The 23,411-nt window shown below is 41.6% G+C and overlaps 1 protein-coding gene across 1 annotated transcript in view; it reads left to right on the top strand.

Annotated features, from left to right (window-relative positions):
* Nucleotides 1-23,411, top strand: part of cdh2 (cadherin 2, type 1, N-cadherin (neuronal)) — a 54,265-nt gene that overhangs the window by 21,951 nt on the left and 8,903 nt on the right. Inside the window, exons 3-12 of the mRNA XM_058066613.1 lie at nt 9,871-10,076; nt 13,866-14,033; nt 14,897-15,052; nt 15,585-15,729; nt 16,266-16,438; nt 18,889-19,026; nt 20,083-20,268; nt 20,666-20,919; nt 21,770-21,912; nt 22,699-22,932. Coding sequence (XP_057922596.1) covers nt 9,871-10,076; nt 13,866-14,033; nt 14,897-15,052; nt 15,585-15,729; nt 16,266-16,438; nt 18,889-19,026; nt 20,083-20,268; nt 20,666-20,919; nt 21,770-21,912; nt 22,699-22,932 — 1,803 coding nt within the window. The remainder of the gene's footprint in view (nt 1-9,870; nt 10,077-13,865; nt 14,034-14,896; nt 15,053-15,584; nt 15,730-16,265; nt 16,439-18,888; nt 19,027-20,082; nt 20,269-20,665; nt 20,920-21,769; nt 21,913-22,698; nt 22,933-23,411) is intronic.

Here is a 23,411-nt window from a genome sequence, read left to right as displayed (position 1 = left end):
TCGAGGCATGAAAGGGTTTCTACATTTCTAGACACAGCTGGCCGACAGTCTGTGATCTCAAACCCTTTATGCTGTCTTTGGTGATCTTGTCTCACTCACCAAAACACGGCCTTCTCGAACTAATTATTTGTCCTCAAATGACGCACTGTTACTTAAAAGCGGTCGCTTAAGAAAACCAAATGACATGGTGGGGTGGGTTCAGTGCTGACGTTGTATGAATGTTATTTATTCTTGTGTGCCTGTCTTCGAGGGACATCTCCTCAGCGCTCCCATATTATGTTTACAGAATTACAGTCGACATTGGCAATGAGGTGGCCATGGACATTTGAGTTACAGTCCATCTCCCTTCAGTGCCGATCATTAGCTCTTCTAACACACAGGGATATTAAAGTTTGTTTTACGGCTCCCATCAACAAGCATGCAGGGTTGGGGATTATTGAATTCATATAATATGAGTTATTAGGCCGTACATCTTTTGGTGTCCACGTTTATCTGGTGTGGTCCTGGAGGAAATAGAGCAGCAAAGGAGATCATATTGGCTAATAAGGAGGTAAGTCATGGCCTGACCTCTGGAGATATTACGACAAGTAAAACTTTATTGTGGCTGGAATTATTTTTATCATCACCATCATGGTTGGTCTTTCTGAACATGCTCACATACTGGGTGGGGGTCATAAATGACGTACAGCATCCACATGACGTCAAATGTCTGAAGGGGTCCGTGACTGTAAAAGGTTTGGGAACCACTGATCTATTCCACCCACCCTCGGCCATCTCTGTGTGGAGTTTGCATGTTCTCCCCTTGCATGTGTGGGTTTTCTCCGGGTACTCCGGTTTCCTCCCACATTCCAAAAACATGCTAGGTTAATTGGCGACTCCAGATTGTCCATAGGTATGAATCTCAGTGTGAATGGTTGTTTGTCTATATGTGCTCTGTGATTGGCTGGCCACCAGTCTAGGGTGTACCCTGCCTCTCGCCCGAAGACAGCTGGGATAGGCTCCAGCATACCCGTGACCCTAGTGAGGATAAGCGACAGAAAATGAATGAATGGTCTATTCCAATTGGCACTCCAGTCCAGTCCAGTGAAGTCCAGTTCCAGGTTTCCGGTCCAGCTTTTCTCAGTGTCTCGGTCCGAAGCTTCCTGCTGCTCAGGTAATGGGCCTTGTTATGTTTTTCACAAACACTCTTGTCAATTTTGTGAAGACAAACACTTTTAATAAGCTTTCTCGACCACAAATATACCTGTAAGACAAAGCATCTTTCAGAATTCTTTATAGGGAAGAAATACAGTCATATATTTGGGTCAATGAAGTATTTTATAACCGACAAGTGCAGAGTAAAGTGCAATTGTGAAGCAAATTGACGTTTCTGCACCATAAACACAAGCCAAATAATACCAACAAGAACCTCCGCTGTCGTCTGTTTGACACAGTGAATCAGAGGCTTGTGGTCAAATGAGGAGAAGACTAGCCGCAAACCTTAGTGTGTTCAGCCGCTTAGAAGAATAGTTTCAATTCCAGTAACAGAAATTACTCTCTTTAAACCTTGGGGCTTAGCAGAGAAGTTTTAAGAGGAAAATCACAGCCCACCTGGAACAATTTAATTCCCCCAACCATTGCCAACAAGGAAAAAGTGTCTTGTTTAATGTGCCTGCCAAATATAAATTCATCCAGCTCAGGTCTGGCTTTGTCTTTGTAATGAGAATGCTAAAAGTCTGTTTTCGCTCCATCAAATTCATTGTAGCATTTCCTGTTTTGTCAGCAACATCTGCAACAAAGAAACAATCTTGCCATCTGCCAACAAACGTCTTAGCCATGGGATTAATTTAGAATAGTCAGCTTGTCTCGAGTTATGTATATTTGAAGAAAGAAAGTACGACAAACAGGGAGGCATACCAAGAATTGGTGGTGGATTAGGCTGAAACACTTTGGTTTGATGTTTAATCACTCCTTGTGCATAAGCTGTGTAAAAGGGAGATAGAACGGATTTTCAGTAAGCTCTAATGGAAGCGGAATGTCCTTCTGGTGAATCTTGTTCTCCGCCGAAGTAACACACCGTGAACTCACATTTGTGTGTTTCCCTGAGAGCTTCCATTGAAGCAGAATGATAGGCCTGGGCTGACCTAACACAGAACCCCATTTCTCTACCGTGCGCCTCTCATCTTTGGCGGGTTGATTAGGGTGATGTGCAACAAAGAATCACGGTTTTATTGCATTTTTATGACACTGCGTCGGCCCTGCCTTGAAAGCACTGCATAATCAGATTGTTATCGTGCCGAGAGCAACAATGCATAGTCATTTTAGTGGCATGATATGCTGGACTATAATAATGACGATATGTTACTGACAAGATCACCTTCTGTAGTGTTCTATAGTACTGGTGGTAGTGGAACTACAGTACCAATCCAAGTAAACTTGCCAAAATTATCAAATGTTCTGACATTTTTTATGTCCACATCTTTGTTGGCTAATGAGTACATGTTTACCACCGTAGCAGTGCTGTAGGCCGGGGAGTCAAAAAAAGTACAGTCTGCCATCTTCACATTGCACTCCATCACAGTAAAAAAGTAGAATCAATAAATCATGCTATTTTGTTGTTGGCTACAGAATATTAAAACATTATTAAAATGTGAGTGTTGAAGAAAGGTTACGTTTTTATTCCTAAATTATTTTAGCATTTTAAAGCATAAAAATGGCAAAATAAACAAAAATACAAACATAAGGTACTGTGAATGGTTGTTTATCCTTTTGTGCTCTGTGATTGGCTGCCGACAAGTCCAGTGTGTACTCCGCCTCTTGCCTGAAGACAGCTGGGATAGGCTCCAGCATGCCCGTGTGCCCTTGTGAGGATAAGCGGCCAAGAAAATGGATGGATGGATGGATGTACAAGCTGCATTCAAAGAAACTGTAAATGATATGTAGTATTCAACACTGGTCACAAGGTGTCAGTAATCTTACTGTATTCTATGGTGGACACAACCGTCAGACTTAATTGCCAGAACAACAACATTATGTATCTTTAAACAAATGTTGGGGTTGTTTTGTACTGAGTACTATTCTACACTACCAGTTGTCAGTAGTGTGACTGTAACGTTCGGGGAAACACACAAGCACCAGACTTGATTTTATTGCAGGTTTGAATGATCTCCCAACAGGCACAATAATAAAAAAAACTGTTGTGGGTGGTTGCATGAGCTCAAAATGTTTAAAAAGCCACTGAAGTCTATTAACAAAATTTTATTAAAAAAAAAAAAAACTAAAATAAACAACACACACAATATACTTTCCATGCCGGATCTTCTTTCTTTTTGGGCTTTTCTCTCCAGGGGTCGCCACAGCAAATCAATCTCCTCCATCCAAGCGTGTCTTCTGCATCTTTTTCTTTCACACCAACTACCCTCATGTCCTCCTTCATCCATAAACCTCCTCTTTGGTCTTCCTCTACACATCCTATTTGGCAGCTCTAAACGCAGCATCCTTCTACCAATATATTAACTATCTCTAATCTGGACATGTCCCAACCATCTCAGTCTGGCCTCTGACTTTATCTCCAAGGCCTCCAACATGTAATGTCCCTCTGATGTACTCGTTCCTGATCCTATCTATCCTGGTCACTCCCAATGAGAACCTCAGCGGATGATATTAATATTTATTAATACAAGCCACACAACAAATGCCCTCAATAATTGACTTGATTACTGTAGTTTCTGACCACATCACTGTTGGCTAAGATATGCATGTTTATTGCTGTGGCCTGAAAGAAAAGAACACTTCACAACTGTTGGAGCGAAAACCCTGTCTTTCTGCAAGATTCAACTAAAAATTTACACCAAAACAAACTGCTGAGTGACCTCCAAACTGCCACAGTCCTTTTCTTGGGCCACCTGATGTTCATGTCGTCACCATACACGTTTGTGTGACCCTGACCATCACGGCTTGTACTTTGCGGTGGCGGAATCTGTCATCAATCCTCAAAAAAACCTGAAAGTCTGGAATCATTTCCACAGATGTTTTTTTTTTTTCCAAGCACAGACAGATTTGTACATGGTCATGCTTGTGGTTTGGTGTTATGTTATAACGTCAGACAAACTGAGGACAGATGTGTGTGTTTGGAGTTGACACAGTCCTTCCTCCCCCCCTTTTGATTCCCTTTTCTCTTCCGCCCTCCTTCCACTTCCCCTAATCTGGGACTCATTGTGTCTATAATAAAGCACAGCTGCACACATCCCTCTCTGAACCCCACTCAGTTGAGCTGATTACATGGGAGTAAAGAGTCCAGTCACACAGCCATGCCCCCTGAACACAGATAATACATTTTAGAGGGGATGCTTCCTTGTGTCGGACCCATGCCAATACTAATCTCTCACACCTGACGTTACAGAGGAGGGACAAACACAAAAGCTGTGAAGATGTACACTCTTAATTTGTTTTTAGTATGTTTATTTCACTGCAGCATACAGTTTGAGTGGCTGCTTGGATGGTACTGAATTGCTTCAATGCTGAAATAAAGTTATACAGTACATGAGTGTGAAAAAGATCAATACGACCTCTGAAACAACACCACAGTTAGGTCAGGGACAACTATGATGTACTAGCACTAATGCAATATTATACTGTGACTGTATTTATGTCATACTTCATTGGGGATTTTGACACCACTCTAATTGCGATGTAGTTGGATTACCATGGCAACAGCTGAGGCATCCAGGTCAGCCCTATACTTGCAACACTTGCAAAAGCATTTAACCAAACTTTATACGTCATCCATTTTAAAATAGGTTTTCTTCATTTGATGGACATATTTATTACTTTACCACTCTACCCAACCATCTCTCATGCAATTTTCCTGTTTTACTCACTCTTTGGAGCCCAGATGTGGGAAGGAGGGTCAAGCAGGTTGAAGCGGATTTGGGATGAGATAGAGGGAGCTCTTGCTCCGTAGTTCCATTAACTGACAAACAAAAAAAGTAGTTTTTTTTAGATAATTGCACAAATATATGCCCCAACTGTTTGGTCTGTGTAAGTCAAGCGGCACATAACAAACAAAAAAAAGCCATGGCTGTGTTTCGGGTTTTAAAATCTTTTAAGACCAACGTTGGGCTTCTCTTTATTCTGTCTTCCCCCCACTTTGGTTCCTTGTCAAGCACAGGCTAATTGTATTTCAAGCGAAATTTGACACGTATTGATTCAAACATGCGCACATGCACTGTGTGTATTGGCAGCTGCCCTAATCCTTCTCTTTGAAGAGGCTTCTTTTCCTTGCTCACGTTGTTTTTTGTACGTTTTTTTCCTCAGGCTTGTGGAGCCAGTGCCTCTGTAGCCCTGGGTTGGTTTGTTTTGTTATCATGAAGGGGTTTTAAAGAAAGACTCCCCGGTATTTTGAAAAGTGTTGAATAAGAAAAAGAGGATAATGGTGGGTAGTTGTGACTACAACCTACCACTGACTCATTTGCTTTGTTCGTCTTGAAAGGAAGCATTTCGGCATCTATGTGGCTTTTCTTTTCCTTCATTTATGCTATTTGTTTTAAAATAGATTTTAATCTAACTACCTTTAGGTTGGTATTTTTCTAAAATGAATGATTATGCGGCACAAACAAGCTATAAAAATGTTCTGCTTCCTGAGATTCAGTCTCTCAGTCTGCATCATACAGCATAACAGTGCTTTCCAGAGGCTGTCAGCCTCATCTTTTGTCTGCTGCTTTGTTTTGCGGCCAAAGAAGATCCACATGCCTCCTGTTCCTGCCCAAAAGGCAGAAAAGCAGAAATTCCTTTTGCTTTGTTCTCCAAAATCCAGCATGAGCTTGTGACTAAGTTCCGCATGACATTATGGCATTCAAAATGACCTTTTTTATATTAAAATATATATAATCCTCCCTTTCTATAATTGGCTTGCAAAACAGAGAGCATGGGGTTTGTGTTTGTAATTGGATGCAATGGAGCGCTTCAGTCTATACTTGAGCAAGTGGTTGAAATGGAATCGACTGACAGCAGACCCGGACAGAAGAAACATGGCTAATAATTCCATATGTTACACAAACTTTGCCTTTTTACATTAGCACACATCTTCTCTGGCAGTCTAGCATTGTCATAATTGCGACATGCATGTTTTAAATACACATCCCATGGTAACACACCACTCAGGTATGCACAAAAAGAATATAGTGCCAAGATGATTTCATTCATCACATGACAGCACTTCAGAGACATGAGGATTACCATTTCGTAGCTATTCTTTGTGAGGTGTATTATGTATGAAGACTCCTCGTCATGCATGAGGATGATTATTATAATACAAGTTGCCAGGTCTAGTTTCCCGCACTACCAAGTGAACGGCATACAGAATGAGCACGTGAGGAGGTTTGACGGTTTGGCAGAATTTAATCACGTCCTAATATACGTCGCGTCAATTTAATCAAAATTGATAACATGCGGCTTCCTCTGCGGTCAGTCTCCATGGATAATGGCTTTTGTCTTCCTGCTCATTCATTTGCACAACCTTTGCTCAGTGGAAATCAAAAGATTTAATGAACTGTGCACACTGCTGGTGCCCAGTAAAGGTCGCCTTATTCAGTCTTAATGGTTAATCTGATTTATCACCAGTATCTTTTTATAGTTCATATCAGATCTGCATTTGATTGAATCCTCAAACCATTGTTCTTTCAACTATCTTTCAACTAAGTCAACTATTTTGTGGTGAAACATTTCATAATGATCAAATTGTCAAACACAATTCCCTAACCACTTCTATGGCTTTTACATATTTCTTCCTCATCCATCTTTTTGCTAGAACAGAACGCAGCTCAGTTGTAACTCGCTCCCTGCACAGATGACAAATATGCACACTGTCAGGAATTTAATGGAAACAATATGTTTCCACTCTTTGCTAAGCATACAGCCGTGCAGAGAAACTGGGCTACATTCTTTGACCGCAGTGATTTACATCCTAACCCAGAAAGTGTTACTCTCCCGTTCTAAAGCAAGTTGCGGCAAAAGATCCTTATTTGATTTGTCATGTTGTCTAATGTACTTATTTAAGATGACAAGTATTTCTTGGCCTCTGTCAATGACAGATGATATTTATTGCTTACTACAGACAGTCCAGTCAGAGAACATAGCTGTAGTGACTTTCCCACGTGCTGAAAAGCAGAAAGGAGGCACTGACATCACAGTGAAAGTCACCTAATCTGTTTTTCCATAAAAAGCTCTCTGGATGCTGATAGTCTTTGTGGGGGGAACCATTGGCGCACTTAAGGACTTGTTTCTGGTTTTCCTCTCTCAGCAGCAACAGAAGACAAAGTGTGCCATCAAAATGTCTTATGAGATCATACTTACATGCTTACATTGAGGAATATCAATATCAATATACTTAACAATAACAATATCAATATACTTAGACTTGCACAAATCAACATGTCTGAAAAGGAGTAGGACATTTTGCTGGTGGACAATGGTGATATTATTTATCAACCGATATTTCATAATTTGATAACAGGAAATAGTGTCAGTATACCTTTTAGGGGCCTCTTCATAAAGCATTTCTTAATCGGATTCTTCAAATGTGTCCTTCGTATATGAATTGTTAAATGTTTACACTTGAATGGAGCAGAAACACTTAATGTCATTTTTTTCTCCACATAACCTCACATATTTTTAGACTTGACTGTAAATGCGCGGGAATGCTTTGCTCATTTGAAGTGGAGTACATCACTGCCGTCAAGGACTTATTTAGTCAGGCAAAAAGGCATTCTTATTTACAGATCCAAGCTGCATTTCCAAGCAGTTGACTTCCTCTGAGGTTTTTTTTGGACCAAATGCATCAGGTCACGTGTGAGTGCAATACTTGTCGTCATTTTGTTTAAATAATGCCCCCCGAAAGACAATGATTTAAAATGCCAATGGATCCATCATCTCAGAAACAGTAATTGATAGAAAAGTGCAACTTCAATCAATAAAACACATTCACATATCGACATATCATAGCAACAGCAGTCAAAATGGATGAATTCCATATTCCAGATTATTCTTGTTTTGTCACGGGTGCTGTGGGGGATGTGTAAAATAGCTGGAATATCTAGGATTCTGTTTCAGAACTGTTGGTGACCTCACTTCCTAGCAAATTAATGACTATGCTGGGATGCTCTCCCCTGAGACGTTTCCAGCAACATTTACAACACATTAGAGGAGGGGGACTATAAGTGTTTCCTTGCGTAAAAACACGTTTATTTGCCTGTGTGCAATCACAAGAGTCCACATTCCATTTTATGAATTAAATGCATCTCTCGCTATCATGCTATTATTTGTGTCTGTACGAGTAAGGATTTTCACGCAATGAAACAAACAATGGAGGGTCACTATGGCACTTTGGGGTTAGTTGGGGTTTTTGTGTTGCTTGTCAGTGATGGGGGTGGGGTGGGCATGCAAACTTTGAATAGGATCATTGAGTCGGAGGTAATTCCAGGCCCCGGTGCAGGGCATTAGTTGGACAGGCCATTCTGCTGACGGGGCCTGTTTGTCCCCACCCACCCTCCTTTTTTTAAACCCTCGGCCCCCCCTTGCTGCATCGGCATTTCTTTCCGCATGGAAGGCCTTTATTGTCGTAGCCATGACGACATGTCTGATGGGGCGTGGCAGCCACATGCGGCCTATAGCTTGGTGAGTTCTTCAGCTAGGTTTGGTTGAATCTGTGCTCACACATTGAATCGTTCAAGTTTGATGAATGAATACACACACGGGACATTCTCATTTCTTTTCATTTCAAATGTTTTTTTTCTGGGAATGAGTGTTGAAGAGTCACTATGGGGCATTCCTGTGTCTAAGTTTCAAAAACTGTTAAAGAGTTTTAGTTTCACACAGGAAAAGAGACCACATTGGGGGAGATGATGCTATCAAATCATTCACTGCATATATTGTTTAATTTGGATAGACATAGGTAGTAATAACGTAAACATTCATCTCTGTCATCACAGATTTATTACTAACAGGGGTGAGGAACATTCTGGCCATTCAGTTAGGCCTAGAGGTTAAACTTATGAGCCCAAGAGGAACTTCATCTGCCACAAGTATAAAATGATTCTCTGAAGACACCGCCAGGTCCCCAAGGTAGTAAGAGAATGAAGAGGTGCCCCCTACCCTTGCAGTCTTTTGTGAAGTAATGCCATATCTGCTTTAATAATTCAGAGCTTCTTCACAACAATATACTAGTCTTATCTCTGCCTTTGTGCCATTTTTGTGCACCCTAAAGATGAGCGATGATAGCCTGGGAAACAGGCCAAGACAGATGGATCATGTAGTTAAAAAGTCAGTATGGCTGCTGTGTGTTTGTGTGTCCATGCATGCAGACCATGCTTTTACTTGCCATTCAGTTGTAACATGGTGTTGTTACACTGCCACTGAGGCTCCGTTGGGACCCAAGACACCCCCCCCCCCATGAGGCACCTGTCTACCATGTCTTGATGGCATGTGTGTATGTTGTGATGAAATAAACATCACACGCCGTCACTTTTGCCTGCGGAGGAGATGAGGATGAGGATCTATCTGCCGTAGGAAGAACAAACATATCATTTGAAGGTTTTGATATGATGCCCAAGTAGATATTGCATGCATTTGTTAACTAATCCAATTCTAGCTATACTATTTTCCCTTAATAGCACTTAAAGTTCAACTTCTTTGTTTCTTCCCCTTCAAATCCTGTATTCCACTGCACCTGTTTTGAGCGATACCTTAGGGACACAGCTTGAAGTGAATAATGTATGAGCTTGAAGGAAGGGATCTTCCAATGGTCTGTGTGTTTGTCTGTCTTCCACCTCCTTTTGTCTTTGTCCTTTAAGAGTTGTGTTTTTCTTCATTCTTAACTTTATCTCTCCCCTACAGTGAGATTTGTCGACTGTGGCCGAGGTGGTCTGGTGCGGCTCGAATGCAACAACCCTACTGACTACAGGGTAGAGGCTGACGGGGTGGTCTATGCTGCCAGAAGTCTCTCTGGACCCCAAGCGTCACCTTTGCTGATTAAGGCCATTGATGACACAACTCAACAGCAATGGATTACCCTTGTTCGATTGACGCCTTCCAACCTGCAGGTGAATACCCAATGAATCTACATATTTGACTGCAGGATAAAGTCGCAATGATCAATCCCGACACTGCATTCACAGATGGCTCGTTCCCCAAATTGTAGCAGGTGGTCCATGAGCCGCGATGGATGCTCACTAATTAAAACTTAATATGTCAATTTAGTCAGAAGCACAAACATATACTTAATACGGTCAGTAGTTAGCAAGAGCAGATGAACAAGCGACTCCTTATAAAATCTATTTCAGTCAGCATGTCTTGTGATTGCAAGACTTTTGCCTCGCCATCTGAACAGGGGGGGAGGCATCTCGCTCATGATAGAGGAGACAGTCAGCATCTGTTGGAGGTACAGAGCGTTGATGAAACAGTTCTCCTGGACAAGACGAGCAGTCGTCTGCGATTAATTACAATGTCCGACTGCTCATATGTCAACATTGTCTTTGGCTCAGAATAAAAGAAGGTTCACATGGGAGGAAATCTGCTGCACATGACATATCAGTCCTTCCTTGTAGTCAGGAAATGAAAGCAGGTTTTAGAGGCTGTCTTACTTTGGGAGGGTTTAACTTCAGTGCCAAGAATTGTGTGATCGTGCTCAGCAAGACATGTTTTGTTTCAGCTCTGCATGCTTCACAGTAGGCAGACCTAACTGTTAGCCTTTATTAATAATCACAGCACTCACATATCAGCAACCATTGTTGTTATAGAGTATCTTCTCAAGGGACAATACAGTAGAAATAGAACTTGGATATACTTTAGAGTAGTCAGTGTATAGCAATGTAGATTTATCCACTGAAAATGACTTCTCTTTCGTTGCCATTATAAGCCAAGCTAAATCCACGGAATCCAGATTGATTTCAGAAATATGCCTCGCACACTTAGTAACCACAATACAAATGACAAAACATATTGGTACTCTCCACTAATCAATGACAATGAATGATAAATCCGAAGCTCGTCCTCGCTTTAGCCTGGTATTCAGGCTAGTGCTTACGTTGTTAGGCTGCCCCATTTTCCCCTCACACTGGGTTGTCCCAACCTAAGCTCGCTGTCGGAGAGATGAATGGACTGTCGGAGTCACGCTATCGCCACAGCTAGCCACACACACGAGCGACACTAAAATAGTGATACTTCTGATACCAGCTCTTCATGCTCTAAAATTGATTTTCAAATCAAAATATCAATAATATCTGATTTCTTACTTCTTTAGTCATTTTCGGTCAGATTAATAAATCCCAAACAGGTAAACTGTCAAAAAAAGTTTTACATCATAAATTAGACAATTTATATGTATTTAAGATCGTGCATGCTGATGACAATCTCCGAATCACATCAGTGATTGTTTTTTTATTAGCACTGTGAATGGCGGCAGCCTTGGGGGATACATTTTAATCACTGACAACAAAACAATAACCTCATTACGATGAGATGCTGCCCTTGCACGCCATCTATACATCCATGCAGCATTCTAGAAGGGTAAAACACACCAGAAGGTTGCAGTGGTTGGTGGGGCTTCTCCAACAGATACACAAGGCTGACCAAACCCAACTGCCATTCATCATTCCACATGCAGGTTGTGCAAATAATTGCTGCTTTCACTCATGCCCATTTTAATAAGGTAATAGATATATCTAAAGCACGCACACCAAGCTTCTCTATCTCAGCTTGTTGCTTTTCCAGGGCGTGAAAGCAGTATAATCAAATTTCAAACATGATTAGTAGAAGCTGTCTTGACAGTGGTGGTAGTGTGTGTAGGACAAGTCATTGCAGGGTGGGTAAGTAGTAATTCATTGCTGTGGTTACACTCCAGGCTGCGTTTAGTGAGAAGACACTGATGATACTAGCCCACATATCATTTATCTACACACTGACAGATTTTGGTGTTTTGGGTCCCCCCTCCCCCCTCTTGTTGCGTTCAAGGTTTTCTATGGCGTTTCTTCAATCTCAAGTGGTGCATAGGCAATTTGAGCCATCTGTGTGTTTAGTGCCTGGCTTGCAGGTTGCATCCCTCCTTTGTTTCAAATCTCATTCATTACAGCAGAGGAGACTGGCAGATCCATTATGGGAGCTGCAGTATCTGCGTGGGTGCGTTTTGTCAGGACATGAGAAGAGCTTTGCCATTTTAAAGCCAACCTAGAATGCTGGTGCTGTAACCAGACCAGAGCATTGTCACTGAGAATCATATGTACACTTATGTACACATTAAGACGAGGGACAAGGGTCATTTGATTACATAAAAGGTCTCATATTGTAATATAGTTTGACAGTTTTAAATACTCTCAGCAGTACCATGTGTTGGAAAACTGATGCAAAAGACGAACGTACAACTGGCAGAGAGAGCACGGAGGGTCAGACAGATGTGAGCAGACTGACACAGGACATCTTTGTCATTTTCTTTAAGAAACTCACATGAAGCGTGTATTTATTGTGACTAAAAGCATTCATGGAAACGTGGAGATGATCCACACTTCCATGTAGCTGACCATAATAATAATAATTTGATATTATCTTATGTCATGTTGCAGCTTCAATAGTTATATGAGATTTGGCGATTTGCTGTTACGAGCTGATTCTTAATAGCCTGTTCCGAGTGTAATACCACGTGTGATAGCTTGTAAACAAGGTGCTAATCGGCACCATCTAATTAGCGAGTACAACTAGTTCTTACCTGGGGTGCTGAAACAGTAGAACTCTTCAAAACATGTTTCTTCCTCCGTCTTTGGCATGTAGGAATGAAATCCAAATAGGTTTCTCTGCGTTATAATGGATGAGAACATGAGCTGGAGACCTCGCATTGAAAACCTGCAATGTAAAATGGCGAGAAATACCTCAATACTGAATAAAGCGAGGTTTGTCTAAGATCAATAATCACTACATGCACTTTATTGTGCACTGATATTACCATATTTAACATACTGTGTGGAGATATGGGGAAACGATTCTAAAAGTACACTCACTAACTATGCTCCAAAAACGCTCACTTAGGATAACCCATAATGCCACTTATGGAGAACATACAAACCCTTTATTCTTACAATTACATTTACTAAAATTTGCTGACTTGGTAAATTTTCAAATAGCTAAAATTATGCATAAAGTTAAAAATACCCTGCTGTCGAAAAAGTAAAACAATTCTTCTCAACAAAAGAGAAGAAATATAACCTTAGGGGAAAATTCAACTTAAGACAGGTATTTGCACGGACAACGCTAAGAACTTTCAGCATCTCAGTAAGTGGATTCAAATTATGCAAGGAACTCAAACTGTCAGTTATTGTCCACTAGTTATCATACGCTCGGTATGTAAGACTTTATTGTAAAATTTATTCGTCAGATTTTCTGTCTTTTTTTGTCTGTTCTCCGTGAAGTGGTGGGCTCATCTAGCTAGGGGCGACTCAAAGGCAGTATCATATCCACGAGGAAAGTGACAGTTTGAGCCCATCTCTCGACTGAGGGGGATGATCGCTTTTTCTCACTTTGGCTGCTCATAAACAGGCCCTAGGGACACATATCGCTGCTATAACATCATGGAAAACTCAATTTTGCACAACAGGTACCTTTAATTGGATCGGGGAGTTGTTTTCTCAATGTTCTGAACTCCTGCTTCTATGCTGTACTGAGCGGAATACTGGTACACACAGGGGTTGGACCATAGTGTGGATCAGATTCTTCTTTAGATAGCAACAATCCTAAATAATAGACTTTAGTAGGAAATATTGCCACTGACATAAATATACAGTCTGTTCACATTTTATTGCATGTGATTGCTAAGCCTATGGACTAAATCATATCTTCTTCCACAGGTCAAGGCAGCCACTCCTGTTGTTGTCATGTCCAAGGATTTGAGGGAAATAGCATTTCCATCGAGAAACACACAAAGCCAACTGAAACGCATGAAGAGAGACTGGGTCATTCCTCCAATCAATGTCCCTGAGAACTCACGAGGTCCATTCCCACAAGAGCTTGTTCGGGTAAAGTTGCACCCCCTCACACCATACACCCCCCAACACACACGCACACACACACACAAACGGTGAAAATCCCTCTTGCTCGATTTGACAACCTTGTAGGTCGCCGTTGCCCAGAGCTCCCCCTCAGAAGGTCACAAGACATTTGAAGAAAATGTTTCTTATTTACACCTTTTTGCTGAAAGTCACAGTCTGCGCTTTTTTGTTGTTGTTTTATGGGGCATACAGTACGTACTCACTTGATGGCACAGAGTAATCTCAAGTGCTCACCAGCAGTCACGCCAGCTCTTCAGTTGCTTGTGGTGATATTGTAGTCCTTTTATCATGGCTCAAGGACACGTTCAGAAGCCTTTTATTTACTGGCGGAAGAGAGTCAGCGTGGGCGGCTGACAGAGGACAAGCAATGCTCAGGACAGCTAAGATCCTTTTCTGTATATTAAGCCCATTTCCTTATCATGTGCTAAGTCCCGTACACGCAATTTGTACGTATTATATTTAATCCATCCACATTAAATTGGATATTTCTTGGGCTTAGTGGATAATATTGTCAGGAGGAAATGCAATGCTGCTCAGCATGGACCGGGAAGAAGTGTTTCAAGTTACACGGCAAAAGGACAGAACTTCAATACTACATTGGCATACAGTTACACCTTCTTTTTGTACCAATATTGTCAGTGGTATTAAAATAAATTGTCAATAAAACAATCACTCCGCAGGAACCCATTAGCATGTATGATGAATCATTTGTGGGATTGGGTTAGTCCTCCTTTTGGTAGAAATTGAATATTTTTACAAATATTTTAATTAGGACTAAAAGAAAATCGAATGCAAATAAGAATATGGTATCGTGTCATTTCCAACCACAGATCCGATCAGACCACGACAAAAACCGATCCCTGAGATACAGCGTGACGGGCCCTGGTGCTGATCAACCTCCAACTGGCATCTTCCTCATCGACCCCATCTCTGGAGAGCTATCTGTTAACAAGCCCCTGGATCGAGAACATATTCCCAACTTCCATGTAAGTCAAGACGTTCACGATCGTTTCTAAAGCCGACTTTAATGATTTCCTTATGATGTCTCTTTCTCTCTTGTGTTGTTGTACTTTCCCTCCAGTTGGTATGTGCTCCAGGGTCATGTGTAGCCTAAACAGTCTGTTCAGACTCAATAAAGACTTGTGGCATGATGAGGGTCTCTCAGAAAAGTGTTCTTATCCGTCTGAGAATTTATAGGATTTAATGTGGAGTTTCTTTTGAGTGAGCTGTGAGTGTTAGATACATTAAGATAATCCCAGCTATTAAGAAGCGTTCTCTGTTTTTAGTGCTTTTCCGTGACATTTTAATGTAACTTTTCGGTTATTATTTATGCACTTGAACACAAACAACGGAAAGGGAATCAAGGAGCACCTTGGAGATGTTTGTCTTTGGATAACAGACGTAGCCCCCACTTAAGCATATGATCTTTGAAGCGTATTCATTTACTACTTACTACTAGTACCTTGAAGCATGAATTCTGCCCGTTGATGTGCTTCATCTGTGGATGTTTTCTTGCAGCTGAGAGCTCATGCTGTGGACCTGAATGGCAACCAAGTAGAAAACCCCATTGACATTGTTATCAATGTGATCGACATGAACGACAACAGGCCAGAATTCAACCACCAGATTTGGAATGGCACTGTCCCCGAGGGTTCAAAGCCAGGTGATATAAACAATATATATTTATATATTAGGGGTGTAACGGTACATGTAGTTGCAATCTGATTTTTTGAACAGTACAAAGGCGTATTGGGTTCCCATACAGAACAGGCATTAAGTGAGGGTCTCACATCCCATTGTTCAGTAGAGATCGGGAAATCGGAAGAGGGGCTACTCATTAGAACTACTAATGTTACACTTTAGGCACAGGGTGAACATTCAGACTCCAAACGGAGATGCCCAAACAGAGATACAAAACCAGATCATTGGTCAACGGTAACCACTAGGCCACTTGTGGCCTATTTGATCATTGTAAGGGCAAACTATGATTATTTTCTAATAAAATGTATATTTTAATACATTGTATACATGGACTGCTTTATGTTTCATTTTACACCACAGTTAAGCAGTTTTTTTAACAGAACGGAGACCTGAAACTGTGATTATGGTGTACCGTTACATCTGTATTATATAAACTCATCAAACTAGCACATTGTCATACTGTGTTTATACTCACATCATTGTCTTGCTGCCCAAAAGGCACATTTGTGATGACAGTGACATCGGTTGACAAAGATGATCCCAAAACTGCTAATGGGATGCTGCGCTACAAGATCCTGTCTCAGACCCCCGATAGTCCCACCTCCAACATGTTCACTATCAATAATAAAACAGGAGGCATCATTACTGTGGCGGCTGGCTTGGACAGAGAGGTGGGTTGCTGTTTTTTCTCACTATCGTTGCACAAATTCCACAACAGGATACATACTTAGCTTACATTACCCACTGACTGTCATGTGGTATCATTGTTACTACAGCCGAAGAGCGTGACAATAACTCAAATTTTTCTCAAAAATCTGGGGTCCCTCATATTGGTACCATTGTGTTACATTTCAAGCAATTAAGTACTGCTTTTAAATAAAACTGTGAAATTATTTCAAAATGTAATCAGATTAATCTGTTTTTAAATAATTAACCATGATTAATCACCATTAGAAACTGTGTAAAATGATAGCAGTTTGGGATGGCTCAGAACGCTCAGTTTCAGAGAGTTTTCTCTAACACTGGCTCCCTGTGATGTCACATTGAGCCGGGCTTCCTTGTATGGGCATGCGCTGTAGGCCAGATACACTCTTGGACTTCCCTCCCGACAGCTTTGATTTGCTCCATTTAAAGTTAGTTATGGATCGCAGGAAATCTTTCTACGAGGCAAGCTCAGACAGAAGTGGATGGATTTGGTGATTCCCAGATAGAGAAAATAATTTTTTTCTGAGCAGGTTATTGTGTGTAGCTGCTCTGTAGGAGTCAACAACTCAATACAAAGGGCAGAAAAATGACCCTATGAGATTTCTTACTTGACAATTAAAATTTGTTAAATTCACTACTTCAAGGACTTAGGTTTCTCCTGTAAGGGCTTTGTGATCCGAAAAGGTTCGACAACCACTGCTCTTCAGCATCAAAGTGGTATTATTACACAATTGATGGATGGTGCGTTACAATGTGTTTGTGGTAATTTTTATCTTTACATCCTAGGGTTCTGTTAAGATATGGTGGCAATCACAACTTCGGCATGTTTGTTAATACAGACGATTAGAACCAATGAGCCAAAGTACATTTGCTATTTACCACCTATGGCCTAGGCTTTTTTTTTTTATCATACAAGAAGGTTGCACGGCTCACCGATCATTTTAATAATCCCTATTTCCAAAGCACACATGTTAATTTATAGCTCCATTGTGCTGTAAACACCTCCCCCCTAATTGGATCACAGGGCTGTGGGAGAAAATAAATAAAATGAAGTATAAAGCACAAGCCAAGATGACGTAATCCTAGTGAGGGCAATCTGGCTGGGTTCCTGCTCAATCACGTCCGCCTTGGGGCTGAGGTTTTATGTGCGACAGTCGCCACCGTGAAAGTAATTTGCCCTATTCTCATTACCGAGTGACTAGTCCATCAACCGAGTAACTGTTAATGTGAAAATAGTCATTTGTCACCTTGGTGCTAGTGTACAGTAGAGTGGAGAAGCAGTGGTGCAACTCACTTACTCCCCAGATAATAAATCAATATCGGTCACCATTGCCTTCGTAATGAAGAACCATTATAGCTTTGTTTCAATATAACTCTGTGATTTTATATTATTGGATGCTGACTCACCAGCTTCTTATGGGTGCCAGTCACATTATTAATATACTAATTTGTATTTGATTTTCATTTTGATAGAAAGTATCCCAATTTTTTTCACATGATTGTAACTGTTGATGCTGACTACTTACAGATATCGTCAAAGTTGTATAATTATTAGATACATGGTCACTGATGTTTTGTTAAGTCTGGCTCATGGCCCTACAAAGACGTATGGCTTGACAATGGCCATGTTTAGCTAAAAGTTTACAAACATGTGCTTGTTAGTTCCCTAGTTTGCATTTTGCGAGCGTGCTGAGCTGTCTGAAAAAGTACAAAGTCAATCCAACTTATAGGATTCAAGCATTTGGGTTTAATAACAGTGGCAACATTGGTGTATATGTTGGGAAAATTTTAATTAAAAACATGGTAAGAGTGCATCTTTTGTCAAATTTTCACCCTTGGTGCAACAGTTCAAGAATAGAAGAGCTTACATCAACAAATACAGGTGGATCTTGGTTTATGGGGTTCCGAGGTTCAGCATTTTGTGTTTATTAATTAATTGAAAATCTAATTTTGTTTCATAAACATGACACTCACCCGACAACTAATTACAATTGAATGCTGAACAGTATCTGTGCCACACTACTCTCATCTCTGGACTGCTGCGACCATCATTAAGGATAAAGATGGTATTGTAATGTCTACACAGATGCTGTAAGGATGATAACGAGGTTGTTGATCAACAAATTTTTGTCTGCCACAAGCACAACAAAAGAACATCGGCAGACTCAACTGTTGTCTGCATGGAGCCATCCTCCTCTCACGCACACAATCAGGACTCAGTCATGTCCGTCACCAGTCGAAAATCATATATCTCTTTAATAACTACCAGGTCGCCACAGTATCTTTTAGGCATGTTAAAGGATCTGCTCATTTGAAAGTTGTCTGTTCTGGAACAGAAACTCATACCAGCGGACCACCTGTATATACACTGTATACAATTCCTATATTGTCAACAATTAATTATTTTCCCCTGCAGAAAGTTCCACAGTACACACTGATCATCCAGGCCACTGACACTGAGGGCAACCCAACGTATGGTCTATCCAACACAGCCACAGCCGTGATCAGAGTTACTGATGTCAATGACAATCCGCCAGAGTTCACAGCTGAGACGGTAAGCTTTGGTGGGGTTTAAGGACCCCCAAAAGAGTGGATTTATTTGGTGGAATGACTCAGTATCGATCAAGAGAGTGTCTTGCAAACTAGGCTACAAAAGTAGATAAGAAGGGACTAAACGGTCACACAGTGGGATATCATTATCTGGGCTGAACAGTGGACGAGTGGTTATCGCGCAGGCCACACAGCTAGGTGACCCTTGGACATCTCTGTGTGGAGTTTGCATGTTCTCCCCATGCATGGGCTTTCTCCGGGTACTCCGATTTCCTCCCACATTTCAAAAACATGCTAGATTAATTGGTGACTCCAAATTGTCCATAGGTATGAATGTGAGTGTGAATGGTTGTTTGTCTATATGTCCCCTGTGATTGGCTGGCGACCAGTCCGGGGTGTAACATGCCTCTCGCCCCGAAGACAGCTGGGATAGGCTCCAGCATGCCCGCGACCCTAGTGAAGATAAGCGGTACAGAAAATAGATGGATGGATATCATTATCTGTTCTGAAGCTTTTATTGTGAATTTTGTGTTGTGACGATATTTGAGCCATATATAAATTAATGTATAATAAACTATGAACCATTGTCACTGTCAAGCTATGTCTGAGTGCAGTTATTTAACAGTCCACAACATGAGCAATCAACCTGGAATCAGAGACATCCAACACTGTGAGCACTGTACTGTATGCAGTCAAGCGTCAGCTCTGCTCTCTTTTTTAGTCCCGCTCACCGAGCATTTCACAAGTTATTCAGATACAAGCAAGTCAGCCAGGCGTGGAGTTTTGCCCCCCCTCCACCCCCCCAAAAAATGTTGACACATGCAACAGCGGGGATGTCAGCCAGACCGAAAGAGGCACTTAGTGTGCTCGTGAATCACTGAGAAGTAATGCTACTGTTGTGTTGTTTGGGGAGAACAGGGGGATGAGATGACCATGACGATGTGATAAGTTACCCGAGGCCTCGTGTTTCCCTGCCTCCACAACAGCATCACTAACAGCCTGCCTCTCTCTCTTCCTCTCTCTCTACCTCCTCTCTCTGTTTTATGCTTTATTCATGCAGTTTGTCGGCGAGGTGCACGAAAACCGTGTCAATGTCATTGTGGCCAACCTGTCAGTGACTGACAAGGACCAACCCAACACACAAGCATGGAATGCTGTCTACAAAATCACCGGGGGCGACCCTACTGGCAGGTTCTCCGTGCCCACTGATCCCACCACTAACGAGGGCTTGGTAACAGTCGTCAAGGTAAGGTGCCCCCTTTATCATGCAGCTTTATTGAGGTGGATGGATCTGAATTAATTAAATTATTCTATAGATTGATCGACAAATCCCTGCAGCAAACAAACAATAAAACTAATAAATAATTGTACTTACAAGCATGTCAATACTGTAGGTAAGAGGTGTTTGTCAGTCATGTTAATTTGACATATTTGACATATTTCAAGGTTATTGAAAAAAAAACAGATGGGCTTGCTGTTCTCATTTATTCACTAAGGAATGGATAGTCTATTGTGAATTTAGGGAGGAGACAAAGCTCACATGCACACCATTTTCAACCATTTAGTGCAAGGTCCCGCCCTCTCTTCAATGTATTCCGCATGGTAATGTATGACTCACTTTAGCTTATCGTCTGTTTTTCCAGCCTATTGACTATGAAATGAGTAGGACGTATGTGCTGACAGTGGAGGCGAGGAATGAGGTTCCCCTAGCCAGAGGCATTCACTCTCCTCGTCAGTCCACCGCCACCGTCTCCATCCAAGTGATAGATGTCAACGAGAGCCCTTACTTTGAGCCCAACCCAAAACTCATTAAGCTGGAAGAGGGAATGATGCCCGAGACCATGCTGACTACCTTCACCGCGCAGGACCCCGACCGCTTCATGAAACAAAGCATCCGGTAAATGGCACACTGTCACACGGGAAACATTGTAGGAGTTGATTGTCCGCCACTCAAGATACATCTAGCGTAGATGTTTAAATCACATTACAACAATGAGCGACAGCAACAGTGGTGACACTAATGGCCCCATCACTGAATATGCATTGCTACATGTGTAAAATTCATAGTATATGATGTGTTCCCTCGTTCTCGTCTCGTTGGCTCATTTTTCCATCAGTAGTATCTTTGCTCTGAGATATTTCCCAGCCATGGTAACAACAAAGCTTGGAGTGTAATCTCTACCAATACATTTAGTCCTTTGAGACGCTTATCCATCAGAGTTTCATTACTTCATGTCCAGTATATTGTCAGTAAGGTTTAGAAATCCTGGAATGGAACCAGAACAAATATGGTGTACAGTCTTCCTGCCTTTGATTCAATTCATTCATTCATTAATAATTGCTGTTTCATGGTTTACTAAGGCCTTATTAACTAAATCAATATGTATATTGAAGCTAATTTTACATATTTTGTGGCCTAAATTAAGCATTTTCAAGCATAAAGAACATACAAATATACGGCATTCAGAAGATGCAAACACATAGTATGTAGTATTCAACATTGGTCACTAGCTGTCGGTAATGTTACATTGATGAAACAATAGCCAACACACAAAGCTGTCCAGAAAACTATCCCAATGCTGACATATGAGACTATTTTGGGTAGAACGAGTGTAGATGTGACTATACTGGTGTTCAACAAGATTGGCTGAAAAATATGGCCTCCATCAAAGAGGTGCAGAATTGGTATTTGTCCATGGGGTAGTTGAAACTTGCAAACAAATGTCTACATGTATGTCTCTCATCAGGTACACCAAACTGTCTGATCCAGCCAACTGGCTAAGGATAGACCCCAGTAACGGTCGAATCACAACAATGGCTGTACTGGACCGAGAGTCACCTTTTGTGAAGAACAGCTTGTACAATGCAACATTCCTGGCGACTGACAACGGTACGTACACATTGGAAATTACACTGTAATGCTCCTTTTAGTCACTGTGACTACTACAGAACATTCAAGAAGAGATGGTGCCAATTCAAATAGTTAAAGCCACATAGACATCCTCCTTGCTTGAAGGTCAACCTTCTAGCAAACACTGACTACCATTCACCCTAAGGTTAATGTGGTAACAATTACAGAAGCATCCAGCACAAAGATAAATTCACCACCTTTCCAACCTCTGTTCAGGTTTGCCCATTCCACAGAGCATAGCGTAGGCCAATAGGCTTAAAACTTTGCCAGTAAAGAGGTTTCTCAGTATTAATGGGTCAGGATTGGATGACTAGCTCCTTTGAGCGTGGTCTGAATGGTAAAAAAGCCTCTTAGCACAGTGAATACATAGAGGCGCCTGAGAGGAGCGACAGTGGCCTCTGTTTTTCTGCTTTAGTATTCCTATCCTATGTCCTTGGTCAGGAAGACGTTCCTCAGAAATACACACACATGCACACACACGCTAGTCAAATATTCTGATACTGCTCTTTCTCTCTCACTTGAGATTAGTTTCTAAGATCAGTATGCACTTGGGATGGACCCTCTCCCACTGGAGTACATAGCTGTTTGGAGTGTCGTATTGCTTCCCATCCCTCTCTTTCTCTGTCTTCTCCATGGTGATTTCACAATGACTTATGGAATTTCAGGATTTTTATACGTAATATCCCACCCGGTGAGCGTGTCTTCTCCATAAATATTTATGCACTGACTGCACATGTGTGTGTATTTTTTTTATGACCAATACAGGCAACCCTTCAGCAAGCGGCACCGGCACACTGCAGATCTACCTGCTGGACATCAACGACAACGCCCCCAGGGTGTTCCCACAGGAGGCAGAAATATGTGAAAAACCTGAGCCGAATGCTATAAACATCACCGCGCTCGATGGGGACCTGATGCCCAACGCGGGGCCTTTTGCTTTTGAATTGGCTCAAAGGCCCGCTGACGTTCGGAGGAATTGGACCATCACGAGAATCAGTGGTAAGACGCATCACATTGTAGTACTTCAAAATGGCACACAATATTTGCAATGTCGAGAAAGGGAATTGCACTAAGGTCACAAACTCGTACATCGAGGGGCCCATTACGTCGATCATGATCGACTGGTCGATTGCGAAGATGGTGTGCGTTGCTTGCTGTGTGCAACCCTGATATACATGTACAACGTACATAAATACTCCTATCTATAAATATACAAAATATCAGGGGCGCTCCGATCGTCCACAGATTGATATCGGCTGATATTAGTGAAAAAGCACAGACTTGGTATCAGCCGATACTTGCTTTAAAACGACGACCCCCTCCGCAGATCAGCTTCACCCCTGCTGCAGCATTCAGAACAACCATGTCTGCCATGTGTGGGACTCCCTGTCTTTGTGAGCGTGATATAAGTATTGCACCCTGCAAAACGTGCCCCAACAAAATATCTCACCAATGCCTAGATTGGTGTGGCATTTAGG

Source organism: Doryrhamphus excisus, chromosome 3 (genome assembly GCF_030265055.1).
Source record: "Doryrhamphus excisus isolate RoL2022-K1 chromosome 3, RoL_Dexc_1.0, whole genome shotgun sequence".
Lineage (NCBI taxonomy): Eukaryota > Metazoa > Chordata > Actinopteri > Syngnathiformes > Syngnathidae > Doryrhamphus > Doryrhamphus excisus.
This window is presented reverse-complemented; position numbering and strand designations above follow the sequence as displayed.